This window comes from Hippocampus zosterae, chromosome 14 (assembly GCF_025434085.1).
Source record: "Hippocampus zosterae strain Florida chromosome 14, ASM2543408v3, whole genome shotgun sequence".
Classification (NCBI taxonomy): Eukaryota; Metazoa; Chordata; class Actinopteri; order Syngnathiformes; family Syngnathidae; genus Hippocampus; species Hippocampus zosterae.
The window spans coordinates 739,664-759,644 of record NC_067464.1 but is presented as its reverse complement, the minus strand read 5'-3'; the positions used below and the strand labels follow the sequence as shown (position 1 = coordinate 759,644).

General features: G+C 48.7%; 2 protein-coding genes across 2 annotated transcripts; both read right to left on the bottom strand.

Moving 5' to 3' along the window:
- Positions 1-96: 96 nt before the first annotated feature.
- On the bottom strand, positions 97-7,237 carry LOC127615146 (tumor necrosis factor alpha-induced protein 2-like). The gene is made up of 14 exons (XM_052086719.1): positions 7,164-7,237; positions 6,272-6,536; positions 5,996-6,013; positions 5,032-5,388; positions 4,059-4,373; positions 3,844-3,955; positions 3,638-3,760; positions 2,653-2,747; positions 2,485-2,577; positions 2,154-2,280; positions 1,918-2,037; positions 1,537-1,692; positions 1,163-1,284; positions 97-412 (listed from the first exon to the last, which is right to left on the bottom strand). The coding sequence occupies exons 1-14, from the start codon at positions 7,171-7,173 to the stop codon at positions 271-273; spliced, it is 2,055 nt and encodes a 684-aa protein (XP_051942679.1). The 5' UTR covers positions 7,174-7,237; the 3' UTR covers positions 97-270.
- A 471-nt stretch (positions 7,238-7,708) lies between these two features.
- exoc3l4 (exocyst complex component 3-like 4) lies at positions 7,709-19,896 on the bottom strand. Its single transcript, XM_052085450.1, has 15 exons — positions 19,607-19,896; positions 17,996-18,195; positions 17,224-17,319; positions 16,910-17,140; positions 15,855-16,242; positions 15,537-15,773; positions 14,825-14,942; positions 14,139-14,267; positions 13,703-13,803; positions 12,741-12,842; positions 12,378-12,504; positions 10,765-10,887; positions 10,534-10,686; positions 9,378-9,499; positions 7,709-8,528 (listed from the first exon to the last, which is right to left on the bottom strand). The coding sequence occupies exons 2-15, from the start codon at positions 18,183-18,185 to the stop codon at positions 8,294-8,296; spliced, it is 2,352 nt and encodes a 783-aa protein (XP_051941410.1). The 5' UTR covers positions 18,186-18,195; positions 19,607-19,896; the 3' UTR covers positions 7,709-8,293.
- Between the last annotated feature and the right edge of the window lie 85 nt (positions 19,897-19,981).

Below are 19,981 nucleotides of genomic sequence, written 5' to 3'. Positions count from 1 at the left end.
GTATTTCACAATTCCAGTCTTCAAAGTTACAGTTAAAGTTGAGCTACTGGAAAACCAACTGAGGTGGTGCTCGAGAAAATAAAGCCAACGCAAAAATGCAAAACTCTGGCCATTTCCTTTATTAAACAAAATGTACATGTTCAACCTATACAAAAATAAGATGGCCCGAATGCTCAACAATTCATAAAACACACACACACACATACACACATAGAATAACGGGTACCACATTGCGCTTGGAGCGTGGCGGATCACTATTTGGCACCATCGCTATTTGACCAGGACAAATGAGAAAAAAGGCCGCGATCGTCCGCAGTCCTTGGGAATTTCCGCCAGGACGGCCTGTACGTTCATCTTATCCTCCTTGGTGAGGCTGCACTTCAGTTTGAGCAAAGACATCACATGCTTCTCGCTGGAGGAAGCAAAGGAAGGAAGATGGCAGGAAAAGTTAGTGGGCATGGCGCGGATCCCATTGTAGTGCCTGTGTTGAGCACCTCTGAAAACTTTGGATCGCTTTCCTGGAATAAACAAGAGAGCTACTTCTGACGATGCGAAGATCGGCTAACTTTCAGATGACCTCCGTCAAGGCAGTTCCAATTTTTCCCCACGGGAAATACACTTGACAAAAATATCAACGCAACAAATTTGTTGTTGCTTCCATTTTCGATCTATGACTTTTTTCGTACACAAAGATCAGATATAAGTCAAGCCGGGTTTTGTTTTTTTCCATCTTGACCTGATTTATTCGTCATTTTTTTTTGGTTATTTTTTTCCCCTCAATACTGAAAACCAATTCCTTCTTTTATTGATCAGATCGATGCACACTAAAGTCTAAGGCGGATCGTTTCTGGGGGTAAATTTGTGCTAACATGCTAACAAGGCGTTTTTCCAATACCGATATTTTTTGGAATTCAATCGCTCATGGGGTAATGTCGTGAAGATAAATGGCTATGGCAAAGATGTTTTGTATTCAAGTCCATTAAAGTATCCGAATGAACCTATGTGAGGTTTTCGCCGGGAAAAGAGTGTGAAAATGCTAACAAAAATGGCTAATGAGGTGTTGGGGTTTTTTTTTTTTGCTCATATCCTACTGAGCATGGAGCCCGTTTGGTATGCGGCGTATGTCAGTTGGCCGTAAGAGACGACATCAGCCGACGTTTACCTGAAGTCGGGGAAAGAGCTTCCCAGCGAGGCCACCTGGAACTGGATGGCAGGGAGATCCTGGAGCTTCAGGACTTCGGCCATCATGCTGAGAGCCTCCTGAAGCCACGCCTCCTCAGAGCTCTGAATGCCAAAAAATGTTTTTTTTTCCCTCCAGTTTATCTCGAGTTCATACAAATTCCACCAGCTTCCAGTCAGTGTGGGACTTTCTGCAGTTGAGCAATAAGACGCGGTCTTTCATACTGTAGATTACGTCATATTAGCATTCGCATCGCAAATGAATGAGCGTCGCATTTATTGATTGACCTCATTTGCGATGAATACAGAGACAAATTAAAATGAACGTGACCAAAAAAAAAAACCCGACAAACTTACGTGTCTGGCGAAGAAGTCGCGCAGAGCGCGCGCGTCGTCCTCCACGTTGTCGGCGGCCTGTTGCTGCTGCCGTTTGTCCTTCAGCTTGAGTTCCCCCTTGAGAAGCCTGCGAGCGTACTCCACCGACACTTCCTGGTGCAGCTGGCCGAGCAGCTCCTAGCGGGCAGAGCGCTCAGCCAATCAGACGTCAGTCTCACAGTGTCACAATATCACTGGCGCTCGTATCGCATGGTGTCGAATCTCACGCGATATCGAGTCGTGTCGCGCACGATACAGCGCCGACGCTAATCGGTCGATATTGTGCCGGTCTCGATTGCTGGACATTGTATCGTATCGTGCCGTATCATAATGTAGCATAGCGGTGTCTTGTGCCGTCCGTACCCGGTGACAGGACTCGGTTGAACCTCGAAGCTGAGGAATTTCGTCCTCCAGGCCAGATAGCAGAAGCTCCAGCGTCGACTTTTTCAACCACTCTTGGCTGAAAAGCTTCCGGTAGCGCGACTGCAGTGTCACAAAGTTCAGATTGTAGTAGACAGCATGGCGTTCCCCCACACCCCCCACAACCCCCCAAAAAATGGCACTGCGGGTGCGCCAAGGACGGCGGCCGGCGTGGTCACCTTGAGGTTCCTGTGCACGGGAGTCAGCAGGTAGTCGTGTGCGCTTTGCTTCATGTCGCTCAGAATGCTCAGGCAGCCTTGGCGCACCTCCTCCGGGAACAGGCGGCTCTGCGTGCTCAGGAAGTGCCTGCGCAGGCATCGGGAGCGGACGTGTGAAGACGCAAAGTCGTACGTGGCAGCAGAATGAGTAGTGAAGGGATGGACGAATGAAAGAAAGGTTGAATGAGTGTCAAAAAACGGACAGATGACCGGATGAATCGTTCTATGGACGGTGAGTGGATGAATGAACGATGGAACGTATGCACGCGTGAATGAACGAACGCAACATCACCTGAACTGCGCCACACAGCCGAGGTTGGCTTTGACGAAGGCGGCGCTGTTGGCCTTGTTGCGCTTGATGACTTCGGCCTGGAACGTCCTGAACCTTCAAGGCAACGGGGGCGCGGTCAAATACTTGGACCGACCGGGGTCTCGGGGTCGGCATCGTTCGCCGCTTTACCTGTGCAGCAAGTCTGGCAGCTGACGAGTCAAATTCTGAGCCTTGCGCGGGTCGCCCACCACCTTCGCCGCCGCATTCACGATGCCGTTGACCATCTACGGAAAACCACATTGTTCGATTCCGTTTGACGCTATCGGTTGCCGTGTAAAACATTCGGTTAGCCTTTGCTATGCTAAGTAGCCGAGCTAACGGATCTGTTCTGAGCTAAAAGCCCGCGCTGGGCTATCTATCCGACGCTGAGCTCCAGTGCTCGGCTAATGGTCCCAGTTGAGCTAATCAGCCTTTCCCAAGCTAATAGCCTCGACTAAGCTAACTAACCACATCGTTTGACGCTATCGGTTGCCATGTAAAACATTCGGTTAGCCCGTGCTATGCCAAGTAGCCGAGCTAACGGATCTGTTCTAAGCCAAAAGCCTGCGCTAGGCTATCATCCGACGCTGCACTCCAGTGCTCGGCTAATGGTCCGAGTTGAGCTAATCAGCCATTCCCAAGCTAATAGCCTCGACTAAGCTAACTAACCACATCGTTTGACGCTATCGGTTGCCGTGTAAAACATTCGGTTAGCCCGTGCTATGCTAAGTAGCCGAGCTAACGGATCTGTTCTAAGCTAAAAGCCCGCGCCAGACTATCCGACGCTGCGCTCCAGTGCTCGGCTAATGGTCCGAGTTGAGCTAATCAGCCTTTGCCAAGCTAATAGCCTCGACTATGCTAACTAACCACATCGTTTGACGCTACCGGTTGCCGTGTAAATCATTCGGTTAGCCTGTGCTATGCTAAGTAGCCGAGCTAACGGCTCTGTTCTGAGCTAAAAGCCCGCGCTAGGCTATCTATCCGACACTGCGCTCCAGTGCTCTGCTAATGGTCCGAGTTGAGCTAATCAGCCTTTGCCAAGCTAATAGCCTCGACTATGCTAACTAACCACATCGTTTGACGCCATCGGTTTGCCGGGTAGGCAAGAGAGTTGTACAGTAATCCAGTATCGTACCTGAATGATGTCATAGGCCGTCGGACTGACGAAGCATCCGTCTTCCTCGGGCGGCTCCTCGCCTTTGGTCCAGGTCTCGTGGGCCTGGTCTAGGACGCGTCCGACGTACGTGGTCAGCTCTCGCTGAGCAAACATTGACGTCCGACATGACAAGCAACTCTCGAGGGTGAATGTGTAACGCGGAGCGGGAACGCCGCGGCGGGTACCTGCTGATGGCTGAGGTATTGTTCCTGCAGAGGTGAGAGGAGATTTTCAGGTAGAAGATCTTGAAGGACTTTGGCGTCGATGTCGGCGGCCAGCTGAGGTTCCTGAAGCAACCTGGCGCACGAAGGAGCCGTTTTTAATCCTTACGGTCAATACGACTGTCATTTTTGCGCTCTGTGAGAATTGTGATCTGGCGTTGAGGCAATGCGAAACTGACTGCGGGTAGTAGTCGTTGACCCAGCGCAGCAGGAAGGTGCAGTCCCGGTCGTCCAGCCCGAAGTCGGCCAGCCTCCTGAGCCTGGCACTGATGCACTGGTGGTACCAGGTGGCGTACAGTTGGCAAATGGCGAGGTGGCTCGGGTAGCACGGCTTGACGCGCTCCGCCACCAGCAGAAGGTCCCGCCTCAGCCGCCGGCCCATGCCGTGCACGTCGGCCTGGATGGACGACTGCCCCGTGGAGGGCGTGGGCGGGGCGTCCATGCGCTCCTCTACCAGACTGCGCAGCGTCTCGTCGTGAAGCTGCCTCCAGCCCCTGACGGAAGATGCAAGAACAGCAAGTGTGCCGCTTTGCATTTGAAACTGGATTTCAAACTGATTTTTTTTTCCCAAAACAATTCTGTGTCCAAAATAATTCACAATTTCACTGTCGGCATAACATTCAAATAATTCACCTCAAATTACAATTCTTATGACGCAAAAATGTGACAAGAAATAAGTCAAATATGTAAAATTTTGAACGCCAGCATTTTTACAGATAAAACATTCTACAGTCGAACATTTCTGAAGTCAAATCATCAAGATTCAAATGAAAACTCGAATGGCACAAAAATACTCAAAAAAATTTCAAGTTGAAATTACTAACAATTTTTTTTTTTGCACCAAAATTTCAATTGTACCAAAACATTTTAAACAGTCATAATACATTAAATAATTAAATCAATCTATAATTAGTCAATCAATCAAAACATTGGGGAGGGGGCATGAATATCTAAAATTTAAAATTTGATGCCACAAAAAATACCTCAAGATATATTGGCGTTTGATTCAAATCAAATATAAAAAAAAAAAAATCTAAATCGTCAAATCAATAAGTGGGAAAGCAATCAAAAATATATTTTTGCACTGGAAACATCACACAGATTTAAAAAAAATAATAATACAAGGTGTCGCAACTTCCGAGCATTCCCTACCTGAGCCTCCAGGGCGGCGCCATGCCTCCATATCGCTCCCATGCTTTGTCGCACTCGTCCTCCTGCTGCATAAACATCACGGCTGACTTGAGAGCGTCGGCGTCCACTTGGTCCAGGGAGACCCTGAGCGTCTGCAGCACCGCCTCCTCCAAAGCTTGCCGGTCAGCCGCCAGGGCGTTCACGTCCCCTGCCGGCACCTCGAGGGGGGGTGGCTTGTCGTCGAAGCTGCCCACGAAAAGACGCTCCTCTCGGGCCAGCAGCAGCCGGCCCGCCTCGCTCAGGTGCAGCGCCGAAAGATGCTGCTCAAAGGTCAGCGGCGGTGGCGGCGGCGGTGCTGAAAACGGTTTCAAATGAAGTCTTCAAACCAGGGAGAGGATTTCCTGGTTCACTGTAGTGCGTCGCTCTGGGTTCAGGTTTTCAGGTTGTGTTTCAAGACTTTAAATCAGGTTTGAGGTTTTAAAACTCATCCCAAGCAAGAATTGGGCTTTGAAATGAAAGTTTCAAGATTGATTTCCGGTTCCAAGCCAAATTTGAGGTTTCAAACTAGGGTTGGGGTTCTAGATTTGGGATTCAAGACAGGCTTCGGGTTTTTGGAGCCAACTTTAGGCTTTCGAGTGAGCTTGATGGCGACTCTTCATTTATTTCCACTTGCACCTCATGAAACTGCTAATTAGCCTGTGCCAAGGTAACCGGCCTTCACTAAGCTAACTGATATGCTCTAAGACGCAGGTGTCAAAGTCAAGGCCCAGGGGCCAGACTGGGCCCGCCACGTCATTTGATGTGGCCCTCCGAAAGAAAATCACGTGTCAACTTGCACGATCCTTCCTCAAATCCTGACCAAAATGTCAAATTAGCATGTTTAATCAACGATTGAAATTTGCAATCATTTTATCTATTGTAGTTGTTTTGGTGTGTACAAGTAATAATGCGATGAGACAAAATTTTTGTGGTTTCACAGCCCGGCCTCTGAAGGAAGACGTCGCTCCAAAGTGCCCCACGACGAAAATTCGTTTGACACCCCTGTTCTAAGGGTGAATAACCTGCGCTAGGCGATCTATCTGACACAGCGCTAATTAGCCTGTGCTATTCTAACTAGCATAGCTAACGGATCTGTTCTCAGCTAATAGCCTGCGCTAGGCTATCTATCCGACGATGCGCTCCAGTGCTAGGCTAATGGTGTGAGCTGAGCGAAGCGGCCTTTCCCAAGCTAATAGCCTAGGCTAGGCTAACTAACCTGTGCTAATAGCAAAAAGTGTGTTTTTGACCGAACGCACCTATGAAGTCAGGGATATCTTGGGGCTCCGTCTGTTTGTCTGTGGCGCAGGTGCTGTTACGCCTGACTTGAGGTGTTTTGAGGCCCCGCACCTTGGGGAACTTCAGCTTCAGCTTGGGTCCTCCCGCTGCATTCCCGGGGGGCTTCGTCTCGGCGGCCGCCGCCTTCCGGATGGGATTGGACCAGGGTACCAACGTTGACCACTTGAAGCCGTCATGTTTCTGCGGCGAGTCTGACGCATGGCATACAAACATGTTTTGACACTTAAGCGGGCTTTTAAAGTGAGGTTTCAAGCCTGGGTTGGGTTTTAATCGAGCGTTTCAAGACGTGATTGCAATTCCAGGGCAGGCTTTGGGTTCAGGGTCAGGTCAGAGTTTTAAATTTGGAGATTCAAACTTGGGTCAAAGGTTCAAAGAAGAGTTACGAGCCAAAGTTGGGTTGTGTAGTGTTAAAGTACAGTTCTCATGCCCGGGGGGTTTGAGCTTGGAGGTCCGGTTTCAAGCCAGGGTTACAATTTCAAAAGAGGGGTTGAACTTGGTATTGCAAAGTAGGGTTTCGAGCCAGGATTTCAGAGACGGACTAAACCAGATTGAACTCAAAAGTGCTGTCACGGTCAAGTTAAAAAAACAAAACAAACAAACCCGCACTGCTTATCAGCAGGAGTCATCTTGTCATCCGAGACGGGAAAAAACGTTTTTTTTTCCTGGTTGTCGTTTTTGTTCTTTTGCGTGGGGGAGCCAATCACCAAAATTCACAAACTGAAAAACACTCAAAATTGTGACAAAAACGTGTGCGCGCGTTTCTGCCCGCGTGTATACTTGTGTGTGTGCGCGCGTGCGCGTGCGTGCATCCTACTCACCCGATCTCATAGCCGCTCCTCTCGCAAAACACGCACACTCGCTTTCACACGCTCAGTTTTGAAGCAACTGCCTCAAGCCACGCCTGGAGCGGAAATGACGTCACGCGCACAGCGACAGCACGCACGCTACGTTTACAGCTGCAAACGTTCCAAATTTTAAGGGTGCAATGGAGCGTCACACGCTGCTCAAACCGGGGGCGGGGCGGGGGGGGGGCGGTAATTCAAGCATATTTGAACAGCCTGAATCATGGGCTTTTCCCCCTTTGATTTAGACGTTTTCTTCCCCAACAATTTTGCAAAGCGTGAGAAAAGAAAGCTAACAGTCAGTGCCAGGCACGTACAAGCATTCACTCTCCAAAATGAAAAGCGAAAGTAACGCTGACAAGTGCGTGCGATGACAACCAGCCTCACCTCAAGCCTACGGGGCCGGGGGGGGGGGGGGGGCGCTTGAGGTTAGGCTGTACAGGAAATGTGACATTTAGGAACCCGCACGAGTCGTCTCGCTTGTTTCCACGCGTGGCATGTTCACAACACCAACAAACAAGTCAAGTCAACAGGATTTATAGACGCTCAAGGAACCATTGGTGGAATTCAACTGGAAGTCGCTCACGTGAATGATTGAGTGGCCATTGGAAAGTTCTAGAAAATCCTGTTTATAATCTGATCAATCCGTCTTTCAGGCCAGGGTGCGCGAAAAAAAAATAACCAATCCATGCCGAGTATAGAACAGGAGGTTGTCCATTTTGGACCTGTAACAGTCGGTTTGGCGGCATAGCTCCTGAAATGTTGGAGGAAAAAAAATAGGGGGGGGGGGGACTCCCCTCACCCCGCCATTATAATCCAGGTGGCACAGGTTTTGCTTGTTGTATTTTTGTGCCATTCACGGTTTTTGGCACGAGCGTTTAGTTTTTTTGATGGCGTACAAGTTTAGTTTTCGAAATTTTTAAATTGGTGTCAAATTCAAACTCACACGCAATTTTTTTTTTCCAAATCGTGAAAATTTTGGTATAAAAATTCAAAGCGGCACCACATAATTTTTCTAGTATTTTTGTGCCAATTGAATTCAAGTACAATTTTTTTTTCACATTTTTTGATGGGGGGGGAGAGGCTTGCACGTCCTGCGTGGGAAGCTATTCGCCGGGGAAGACGAAGGTGAAGCAGAAGGAGGAGACGTCCGACAGGCAGTCGGCGCGAAGCCGAGCGTCCATGTTGCGGAAGAGCGAGCGGCGGCCATGATGGTCGTTGCCGGTTGCCGTGGTGATCTTCTTCGTCTTCCTCAGCTGCTCCAGCCTGCGCAGGATGCGCTGATGCTCGCGGCCACGCAGCACGCCGCGGAACGCCAGCACGGCCATCAGGTGCTTCGAGCTACGCGTGCCACAAAAAAAAAATTAAAAAGATTATTTCCAATCTTTTTTTTTTGGTAACTTCATTGTGAGGTGGCAATTTCATTTTATTTTTTCCTCCACGAACGAAATGGTTTGCATGCTTCCTAACAAGTGCGTCTTTCTCGTGCGAATGAGCCGCCGCCAAACGAGGCCGAGTCAGATGTCATCCCAGGCGGTTCCTAATCAAGTGGCGTGTTGATGATTGACAATAGCGACTTCCTTCTCGCCGTTTGACAGACGAGCCGGCCGAGAGGAAGCCTTCCAACTGACGTTCAAACCGCAGGAAAGTAGGACGTGACCTTTTTCTCTTGGCTGTGCCAATTTCTTCGAGCTCGTCTCGTTTTGTTCCCTTTTCCATGAAATACAGCATCTTTTTTTTTTGCCTATTTTATTTTTATTTGCACAAGAGAAATTGTCCTGTATTCATTTATTGATTATATGCAACAGAATGTCCTTATTTTATGAGTTGAGTGTTATATTTTTTTATTTGGATATGATGTACCAATTATTAAACATATTAAATTGTACTTTGGCATAAAATCCAATTTCCTCGATTAAAAAATTCCATCACTGTAAAAGAAAAAAAATAAATTTTTCTCCCCTTCCCCTTCCTCATTTTTTAAACAACAAAATTTTGTCATTGTATTTAATCGGGAAAGAAAACTCAATTTTCTTCAATTTCACTTGACCCCAATGTATGTCTTTTTTTTTAACTTTTCCATAAAAGAAACAATTTGACCAAAATTGCCGACAATTTGTCAGATTTGATCAGTTCCGAAATGTTCTACGATGATGAAGACGGCGACGACGACAAACGTGGGCTACGCACCTGAAGTCCGGGTATTGGTCCAATAGAGGCTGCAGGTGGTCTTTGATGTCGCCTTCATTATTCTGGCCCACGATGTCGCTCAGGTGATCTCCGACGGGGTCCAGCCAGTCCTCCCGCGAGCCCTGAGCCGCAACGTGCCCCCGCCCAAAAAAATGGCTTTGGTTTTTTTCCGAAGACGGACGATTCCCGCTCAAAACTGAGCCGGGTTCAGCCAAGACTCAAAATTGCCGTTGATGTTTGTGAAAAGGCCTTCGTTCCGGTTAACTTGCAGTAAACGAGTACGCTAGCTTCCCCGAAGACTGAAAATTGTCGTCGATGTTCACAAAAACATGCGAGGCTCGTCTCGAAAATGTCTTTGGTCTTTACGAAAACGGCAAAAATGATGATTGACATGGAATTGTCTTTGTTTATGAAAACAAGTACGCTAGGCTCACCTGTGAGTACGCTAGCATCACCGAAGACTCAAAATTGTCCATGTCCACAAAAACATGCGAGGCGAGGCTTGAAATTCTCTTTGGTCTTTACGAAAAGCGCTAAATGATTATTGACTTGGAATTGTCCGTTTTTGAAAACAAATACGCTAGGTACACTCATGAGTATGCTAGCTAGCTTCACCGAATTGCCGTTGACGTTTGTGAAAAGGCTTTCGTTCCGTTTGACTTGCAGTAAACGAGTATGCTAGCTTCACCGAAGACTGAAAATTGTCGTCGATGTTCACAAAAACATGCGAGGCGAGGCTTTAAATTGGTCTTGACGAGAAGCGCTAAATGATTGACTTGGAATTGTCCGTTTTTGAAAACAAATACGCTAGGTCCACTCATGAGTATGCTAGCTAGCTTCACCGAATTGTCGTTGATGTTCACAAAAAAAACACACGAGGCTCGCCTCGAAATTGCCATTTGTGGAAATGACGAAAGTGTTTCGTCTTGAAATTGCCGTTTGTCGATGACAACGAGGTTGACGGAAGACATTGACATTTGGGAAATCGGCTAGCGTTCATTTCGTTCACGAAAACGCCACAAAAAGATGCTAAACTGTCTTTGGTGTTTATGGAAACAAAGTTAGTGTCCCATCAAGTCATCAGCGTTGATAAAAAAAATTTTTTGAACCCCCCCTCATCTGAGCATTCTGTGTGAGGAAGTGTTTTTGCCGTTACCATGCGATGGAAGACGTCGGCGAGCTGGGAGCACTGCGCACGCATCTTGCCGGCCGCCTTGTGGTGTTTGCGCTTCTTGCACGAGTAGTTGGTCTTCATGAGCTGGCCCACGTACTCCTTGAGCACGTGGTAGTGCGCCGCGCCGGCCACGTCCTGCCGCAAAAGTCGGCCCACCGTGATTGGGGATGATGTCATTATGGCGGGGGGGGAAGGGGGGGGCGACGGCCCTACCTGGCGGTGCGGCGGCCGCATGGCCTCGCAGTGTCGCGCCAGAAGCTCGGCGCGAGCGCGCAGGCTGTTGAAGTCGTCGTCGTTTGTCAGCCACTTTCTCGTCATCATCCGGCGCAGGTACGGCTGCGACAAAACGACAAGCGATCGACTCTTTTGAGTGCTCGCCGACATTTCGTTTCACACGACAACAAGAAAATTAGGACCGAACGGCTTTCTTTCCGACGAGGACGCGCGGGCGGGTCAAAGTGCCGCAACATAGCGCCACCTACTGCCGAGGAGGACTTAGACATGCATGTCATTAAAGACTCCAAATTACACTTGATGTTGACAAAAAAAAATTTCAACGTAAATTGTCTTTGATGTTTATGACAACAAATAGGTGAGTTTTTTTGGGGGGGCGGGGGGGAGAGGTTCCCTGAGCGAGCGTAATGGCATGCCGGCTAAATAAATACGCTCAACATGTGACGTATTTAATCACCGAAATGCGGGCGAAGGAGGAGAAAAGGGAAGTCATCGATTGCGAAATCGCCGTTGCGGGAATTCACCGATAATTTCCTTTGAGTGCACGACCACTTTTTTTTTCCTCTTCATCTCCTCCCTATTGCGACATAGCGTCGGTTCTGCTTTTGTCAAAACAAGCGCTTCATTCCGTCACTGCCTCCGTCCTTGAAAATAAAGACGCGCGGCGAGACCGTGCAAGCTCACGTGGGAGTGCCCGACAAAATAAAACGAAAATGAGATTTCATGACGACGTCCCGCTCGGTCAAAAACTTTTTTAAAAAGTATCGCGTTGCACTTTGACCTCCTCGAACCGAAGGGAAATAAAACTCACTCAATTTGAGGATGCAAAAATGCATTGAAAGAGGCATACATTTTTGGGAACTGAAATAAAACACGCTTTTTAGTGGTCAAATTGAAAACGTTTCAAATTAGGCTACCCCCCCCCCAAAAAAATGAACTAGCACAATAAAAATATGTATTCATACGTCATCATTTTTCAATATTTGGGGAAAACAACAAAAAGCAGCATTTTTCCTTTTTTTTTAATGGGGTGGTTTTCCTTTCGCTTACTTGTTGACCCGTCTGGTTGAAGTTTTTGTAAGACAAAAAAAATGACCAGGGTATGTTTTAAATGGCGTGTCGTCCAAAAATATTGAAAAATGACTTTTGGCAATGATGCCAGGTGCGCGAACCCACAAAAAACAAAAATCAAGAAAAATGATTCTATATAAAAATGATCTTGCTAAAATTAAAAATGATTTAAAATGATACCGCAAAAGATTCAAAGCTGGATTCAGACGCCGATTTCATTTCCGTGCGGCGTAACAGCTAAACGCTGCTTCACCATGTTGGGCCCTGAAAATTGACCTCAGAGCCCGACTGGGTTTAAATGTAACCGGCATTGCTTTCAATGTATTCGCCACCCGATCCATTCAGTCAGGTCGAGACCAGAAGCGGAATTTGAAAACCTCTTCTGCAGCAGATTAGCAAAAGACTTTGGAGTGGAGTCGTAGGGTCGTAGGTAAGTCCAGTCAGAAGACCACGATCATAACCAAGTCTACCGGATATAATATCTGAGCAATCGTCCAATATATGTAAACGTGCTTTTGCACCTTGACATCCCCCTTGAATTGCAGCTCGAGGCCTTCTCGCAGGGTGCGCAGGAGCCACGTCACCTCCTTGCTCACGGCCTCCACCCCGTGGGGGCTGGCGCCCGAGTACGAGTCCTCAATGTGTTGCCTGGCACACACAGACACAGACACAGACACGTTTCGGTGTGTTGTTAATGAGTCAAGCAAGTCAACACTTTCTCTTTCAGAAGCTTGCAGGAGGGCAACGTGTCCAAACAATGAGCTCTCCACGAGTGCCAGGCACTCAAGAGAGACGGAAAATAAAAAAAATAAAAAAGCAGGGTGCTTGAGGAACGCTCCGGGCAACAGTGCGAGCGAGCGTTTACGGCAAGTCACGTGACTTACTGCAAGGCGTGGAAGCAGTTGATGTACGTGACCTGAAATTCGCTCCACGGCGGCTCGTCGGCTCGCAGAGAGGACAGCTGGCGACGGAACTCGGCGTGGAACCTGCACGTGTGGGTTTCGTGGTTTAAAATTCGGCGCAGCGCACAAAAGTCCCACACACTTGAAGTGATCATCGTCGTCATTAGACTGCATTCAAAGTCATTAAAAAAATGACACATCATTAATACTAATAATTTTTAAAAATATATAATTAAAAGTATACACAAGATGATGAAAATGCAAAAGCAAATGAATGATTGATAAAACAAACAATATTATAAAATAATGAAGTATGATTACTACAAGCATGATTTATAATAAATGAATACATTTAAAATGCAAAATAAAAAATGCAATAAAAAAACCAAATCTAAATGAAAAATTGTGACGAGTGACAAAAATAAATATTGGTATTAAATTTTAACTGTCGTGTGAAGTATTCCAACAAAGCATTATTATTATCCAGCCTCACAAGGGTGGCGGGGGTTGTCGGAACCTAGCCCAGCTGTCTTCGGGCAGTAGGCGGGGGACACCCTGAACCGCTTGCCAGCCCATCACAGGGCACACAGAGACCAACAACCATCCGCACTCACACCTCGGGACAATTTGGAGTGTTCAATCAGCACGTTTTTGGAATGGGAGAACATGCAAACTCCACACAGTGCAGGCCAGAGATGGAATTGAACCCGCTACCTTTGCACTGTGAGGTCGACGCGCTTTGTTTATCAGGGGAATTCAAAGTCATGTTTTTTTTCCTGTTGATACCTCCTGCAAGGCTTTCTGTAGTTGCATGACCAGTCACCCACTTCTTCTTCTGCTTTTTCTTTTGCAAGATTTTCTCATGTTTGCCAATCGTGAAAGATGAGCTTCCCACTTTGGCCAGGTCAGCCTTAAATCAACATGATTAAGCGAAAATACAGAACCTCTTGGGGAAATCCTGCAGCTCTCCCAGGCATGAAGCCACCACGCCTCGTTCCAGTTCGGCGTCCAGTAATCGGGCGTTCACGACGTTGCCGCTCACTTTCTGCACACACGCCCCATGACAGTTTGAGTCTGCTGCCCTCGGCTGGCCACGGAAGGTATTGCGGCCGCACCAGGAAAAATAAAAATAAAATCAAAGTTCAATTTCAGCGCCACGAAATGTATTCACGTAAAGATGGACAACATTAAACGTGACATTGATGACACTATAATATGACGGCGAAGTTTTTGGAACGCTTCCGTTGACACGGAACGCACAAGCAAGGTTTTAATCCAATTTGATGTACGCCGGCTTCACGTGACGTCAAACAAGTGAAAGCGGACGAAAAAGCAAAAGAGTTTTGCGTTCGGAGCGAAGCGTGAGCGCCGCTGCCTGACCGTGCAGATGTCCATGTGGAACATGGAGGTGAGCAAGTGGTCGTCGTCCGTGTCGGGATGCTTCCGGATGCTCCACATCTCCTCGTTCTCCAGCGCCACCAGGCGGTCCAGAGTCACTCTCATGTCCTCCTTGGAAGCGGCCGAAGAAATGAAGAAATTCCGATTTAAAGCGACACTCCACGAGAAGCGGCTCTCGGGCGTTTTCGGGTAGCATTAGTAGACCGCGCGCTCCCTCTAGCGGTACGTGCGTGAATGATTTCATGCCAAGTACGCTTTTGAAGTTCGACACACTGTACACGAACACATCGATTTGACTCGCCGCTGAAACCGAAGCATCGACATCGTGTGCGTATATTTTGGAAACGACTTGATTGATGATTTCGTTCGCATGTATTTATGATTTCACTTTTGTCTTATTCAAGGCGACTCAACGGCAGCGGAGTGGCGCGCCACAGCGCCCTCTATCGACCAGTTTCCGCTAAACGTAAGGCAACGCGGCGAAAGTTGGGAGGCTACACCATGAATGGCGACACAATTAGAAGGCCACACAAAGAAAGGGGACGCATTGAGCGCAACACGGCGGAGGGGGAACGTTTCCCCCGCGTCACCTTTCACTTTGTTGCCAACTCGATGACATCACAGCGAATGCTTTCCGGGTCTGAAAGAGGCCACGCCCCCTCGTTCACCTTGACAGTGCGGCAGAACTTGTCCCTGAGCCTGAGCAGCAAGTCTTGATCCGGGCGCAGGTCGACGTCGACGTGGCTCATGTCGGGCTCCAGGGCGGGGCTCGCCATCAGACGCTCGCTGCCGACGGCAAAGCGCACACGCGAGCAACACATTAAAAAAAGAAAAAAAAAAGATGGCGCCGGGAGCGATGCCCGACGAATTTTTTTAATTTTTTTTTTCCTTGTAAGCCGTCAATCAATCTGCTTGCTTCTTCTTCTGGTAATGTTTCAAACATTCCCATCATTTTGTCTCGCCAGTGACGTTTTTACGTTATGGAATACACTCTGCAATTATTGGGAAGTTACCGAAAACGAATGAAATAATAAAAAGTGAGAAAAACATTTTCATTCGCAGATTAAATAAAAATTAAATGGCTTTAAAAAAAAAACTAACATTTTTCATTTGTAAAATTAAGTCAACCCCCTCAACACAATGCTTTGGCACCAAGACGCCACTAGATGGCGGCAAAGCACTACCTTTGGCTAAATGAAGCTCATAAGTTCACTTTCACCGACTGCCTTCAAAAGGTTTTCACGATACGAGCCGTTGCTCGGAGGATGTATTTTTTTGCCCCCTCCCTAACCCCTTTTTTAACCATCAGTGCGAAGGGGTCAGACAACTTCACAGCAACGGGCATAGGTGGGAGTCGGCGGTCGAGTGGCCTTCACCGACCTGCGGTAACGGTGCAGCATCCAGTCCAGCAGGGCGTAGAGGTCCTTGAGTTGGGCGGCGCGGCCCTCCAGCAGGCGCAGGTGCCGGCCGACGGCGGCGTGGTAGCTGCGCACGTAGGTGGCGAACACCCGGAAGCTGGGCGGGTACGAGCGGCGCAGCTCGCGCTTCACCTTCTCCAGATCCTCCACCACCGCCTTGCCCAGAAGACCCAGGTGGACCGCCAGCCACGAGGTCTTGCTACACGTGGCAGAAAGGATTTGCCGATTCTCGGAAAACAAAACATTTTTGTCCGTGCCGTGAGGTGACCCCGCCCCCCACCTGTGGTTCGTCGGCTCCAGATGGACGGCGTCCACCTTTTCCCGGGCGCCCTGCTCCACCGCCTCCCTCCAGGCGTCCATCCAGCTCCCGTGGAGACCGCCGGGTTCCCGGGCCCGCTTGTCCTCCTCCTGGACGATGCGGGCCACGTGGACCAGGAGGCCCTTGTTCCTGGCGGGCAGCGAGACGGAGGTGCGCACGATGCGGGAGATCTTCAGCCGCAGGTCGGCGTACAGGAGGCTCAGGTCCTTCTCCTTTTTGGCCAGCTCCACTGCGGAGTCCTCCCGGTCCGGGTCGAGACTCTCCCGCTGGAACTCCGCCCGCAGAGCCAGCAGGTGGAGGTGCGCCTCCTCCAGGACCTCCATCTCGATCAGCTTGCTGATCTGCATCACTGCCGACCAAAAAGTCCCGTTACCTCCTCGGCCAAAGCCTGTTTGGATTCGGATTGGAACCAAATGTGCAGTGTGAACGCGCGGCTCGGGGGTCACGCCAAACCCCAAATGAGATACGGACCCGATCATTCCCACAAACAAACGATTGTTTCGTTTGCGGTTCAGGCGTCGCTTTGATTGGAGTGTTTTTAATTGGAGCCTTTAAGTGGAGCCTGCATCTGATCCAGACTCGGCCACTGAACTCATTCAGTAGCAGCCAATTCTAGACCAAGTCTGAAAAGACGTTTCAAACCGTCTTTGGGAGTGAATGACATCGCCCGTGAACGGAATTGGAATTTTGGGCCCCTATCGCAAGCAAGTTCCTGCATGCGGATGAAAGCGAAAGCTGCCCCCGATGTCGAGGCAAACGCCAACCGCGGCGTTGGCGTCAGCACACTTTGGAGATCGCCATCGGCGGGAATGTTTTCAAAACACGGCGATCATAAACACGGAGGACGGCCGAATGGGCGGGACAAGGCTGTGGGACGGTTTGTCCCTTGAGGCCTTTGTTTAAAAACACACACACACACGCAATAGAAGTCTTTTAGGCCTGATGGTGATATTTCCCATCGTCCTTGAATGCAGCGTGTAAGCATTTTGGGTTTGTTTGTTGCTTCCCAGTCTCACCTGAGAGAGGAATGCTCGGCAATTCGGGCAACGTGTACGCCTCCTCCGTCTGCTCCCATGTTTCCTCTTCATCGTCGTTGTGGTCTTCCTCATCCCGGTCTTCCTCCTTGGCCTCCCCCCGGACGGCCAGGAAGGCGTCCTGTGGCTTGGCCTTCTTGGAGCCGAATCTCAGGCTGCGACGAATGGACGCTCCCTTCTTCAGGAGGGAATCCAGTCGGGCCAGGTTGGCTTCTGAGGGAGAGGCGGAGCCTCGTAAGCGCAAAGCGGACGCGGCGCACGTCCAGCCGTCACTTTTCCCATGGCGACTAGCTCACCTGTCCTCGAATGCATCACGGCTCTGCTTTTCGGCGATCGGTCGCGGTCGTCGTCGTCGTCGTCGTCGTCTGTCCGTAGGCGCGGCGACGTGACGCCTGACGAAAAGATAACGAACGGAGCCCGCAGTTAGCGGCGCGTCCTTCCGGCGACCCGCTGCGGAATGCGCAGATGCGGGCGCCGTGAAAAACAATCCCGTTGCCTTCAACAGGTCGTTGCCACGGTAACGCCTTCACGGGTAAAACAAAAAGTCGGAAAGCTGACGGAGGAATCGATGCGGCATTCAAGCGTTTCTTTTGTGAACGAAACAAATAAAGAGCCTTGTGTTCACCCTGCACGGAATCCATTTTGTCAATTCGGTTCTGGGGCAGAACGAAGACCACGCTAGGAAGGTGATACTTTTGAGAGGTCCAGGAACCTTTGAAAAAGTTCAAAGGTTAGTACCTTTGAACATTTTCAGTGGAACTCAAAGATCCCGAGACTTGAATTTTGTTTCCAGAGGCAAGACCCTTCAAGGAGGTCCGATTTCAGATCTTGGTTCCCTTTGGGACCCAACATATCTGACTGCGGTCTTCCAGTTCAAGGGACCGCAAGTGCCGAGCACCAAAATGTAAAACGCGGTTTTGGTTTCGACTTGCGAAAGGCCATCGGACTGACCGGGATACTTTCATCGGGGCCAAAAGCAGCCCCAAAACTCGTCTGATGACGTTCCTTTCAGGTTCCAAAGCCACAAGTCAGAAGCACAAAAAGTTCCTGGAACCTCGAGTGGCTCACCGGGTGAATGTGGCGCTCCGTCGGGTGGCGTGGACGGCGACGGGTTCCTGGACCCCCGGGACCCCGGCGTTAGTGGACTTTTCTCGGCCGCCAGTCGGATGTTATTTCGGAAACTCCCCAGCAGCCCCGAAGTCTTCTTGGAAGCGTCGTCCTCTTGGTGGGGGCCGGGGGGTTGTGTGCTGGGGTCCATCGCTTGGGTCCTGAAGGGGACGGGTACTTTAGAAAGGCGACTTCCTCGGAACTTTTTACACCAAGTTCCATCCCAAAAAGCAATCGACTCTCCAGGTACCACGACAATGAGCAATGTTTAAAATACACGACGGCCATTGAACCAATACAAAAAAAAACCCCAACAGCAACTTTGAAGAATAAAGTTCAAGTTCGATGTGAACAACTTCAAATTCCACATAAATGAAGTCTAAAGATGACCGGCTTGGTATGATTGGTGAAATGATGTCTAAGGTCGAGCCCAAGTCGCTGACAGGGGAGTAAGTCCTCCCTGGCTGTAGATGGCGCTATACACACTTTGAAACTTTGGCGAGTCATCATTAGCCTCCGAAAGAAACGATTTGTTCACAATGTTTTGTTGATGACGTTCCTAGTTGAGCTCATTTTGTCGTTTGAGAGTAGCTGAGCTTGCTCCACTTCTCTGTGGAGTCAAAGTGCACCGAAAGGAAAGGAAATCGCTCCATTTTCCAAACGGGATTTTTTTTTGTTTTGTTTTGTTTGCCCATAACACGGCCACCTGTGTCGTCAGCATGGCGGCAGGAAGGCCGCGCCGCCGTCTTACTCGCGGAACTCGTTTTGTCTCGCCTCTCACTCCGAAGACCTTGGGTCCGAAATTCAAGTTACCGTTGCTATGGAAACGTCAGTGACCCCCCCCCCCCCCACCCCACCCCCCACGCACACAGCGAGCGCACGAACGAATGCCCTCCAGCGACGTCAACGTTTCATTTGAGGAGGAGAAAAAAATACAAAGTCATTTTGAGCCGTCTGCTTTCATCAAGCGGAATCAATGCCAATCAAAGCAATTGATTTATTTTGAAATGGAGCAAAAAGGCCACTTGAAGGATCACTGCACTGGACTGGATGCTTGATATTCATTCATTTCATTTCAAACATATTATTAATATAAGTATTATTATATACGTGTATTGTGTAATACAATGCACACATTATGATGTAAATAGGACGTTCATAATTTTTGGAAGACATTTAATATATATTATATATATATATAAAATTATATATATATATATATATATATATATATATATTTAAATATTTTTTTTAACATCTAACTGAAATTGACCGTAAAACTACGCGGAAACAAGTCCGACAGAATCGTGCAAACAATCCCGATAATATTAAAAAGACAGCGAACATCCTTCGAGTCCGCTTCCATTTAGGATTTGTACGACGTGTGCTTTTATTTCCTGCGCAGCACACAAAGTAATCTGCGATTCCAAAAAAAATGTCAATCGATCAAGCTGGATAAAATGGCAAATGATCAACAATCTGTCGCGAGGTGAAGACCAACAGCTGAAAACGGAGCACATGCAGAATCTCGTTCGGGCTGGTTTGAAGATAAAACGACGACCTTGCGCTTACCTGCTCACTCAGCCCAGGAAGAAGAAGAAGAAGAAGAAGCTTACACGCTTCCTTTGTTTTCCTTTTCTTCGCGAAAGGGAGAAAGGCAGCGTGTCGAATCGCAGCGCATCCAGAAAGTTTGGAGGGACAAAAAAAACAAAACAAAAGAAAGAAAGAACAAGAATGACAATGAATGGAGAGTGCCAAAGATCGCCGCCGTGCCTCCAATTAATCATTAAAGGTGTGCGCGCATGCGCACCGCCTGTAAAAGTCCACTCCGGCGTCTTGTAATTTATTCTCACTTGGCGTTGAGAAGCACTTTTTCCACCCCCCCCCCCCCGCCCCCTTGAAGGAATGTTGCGCGGCGTTTTCCTTTGACTTCTCGGAAATGTCAAG

Coding starts and splice junctions, on each gene's coding strand:
- exoc3l4 (XM_052085450.1), bottom strand. CDS start 18,185: ATGGACCCCAGCACACAACCCCCCGGCCCCCACCAAGAGGACGACGCT. Junction 16,243..16,909: donor GCCGAGCATTCCTCTCTCAG/GTGAGACTGGGA, acceptor TTTGGTCGGCAG/TGATGCAGATCAGCAAGCTG. Junction 8,529..9,377: donor GACCAATACCCGGACTTCAG/GTGCGTAGCCCA, acceptor TGGCACGCGTAG/CTCGAAGCACCTGATGGCCG.
- LOC127615146 (XM_052086719.1), bottom strand. Junction 3,761..3,843: donor AATACCTCAGCCATCAGCAG/GTACCCGCCGCG, acceptor ATGTTTGCTCAG/CGAGAGCTGACCACGTACGT. Junction 413..1,162: donor AGCTCTTTCCCCGACTTCAG/GTAAACGTCGGC, acceptor TGCTTCCTCCAG/CGAGAAGCATGTGATGTCTT.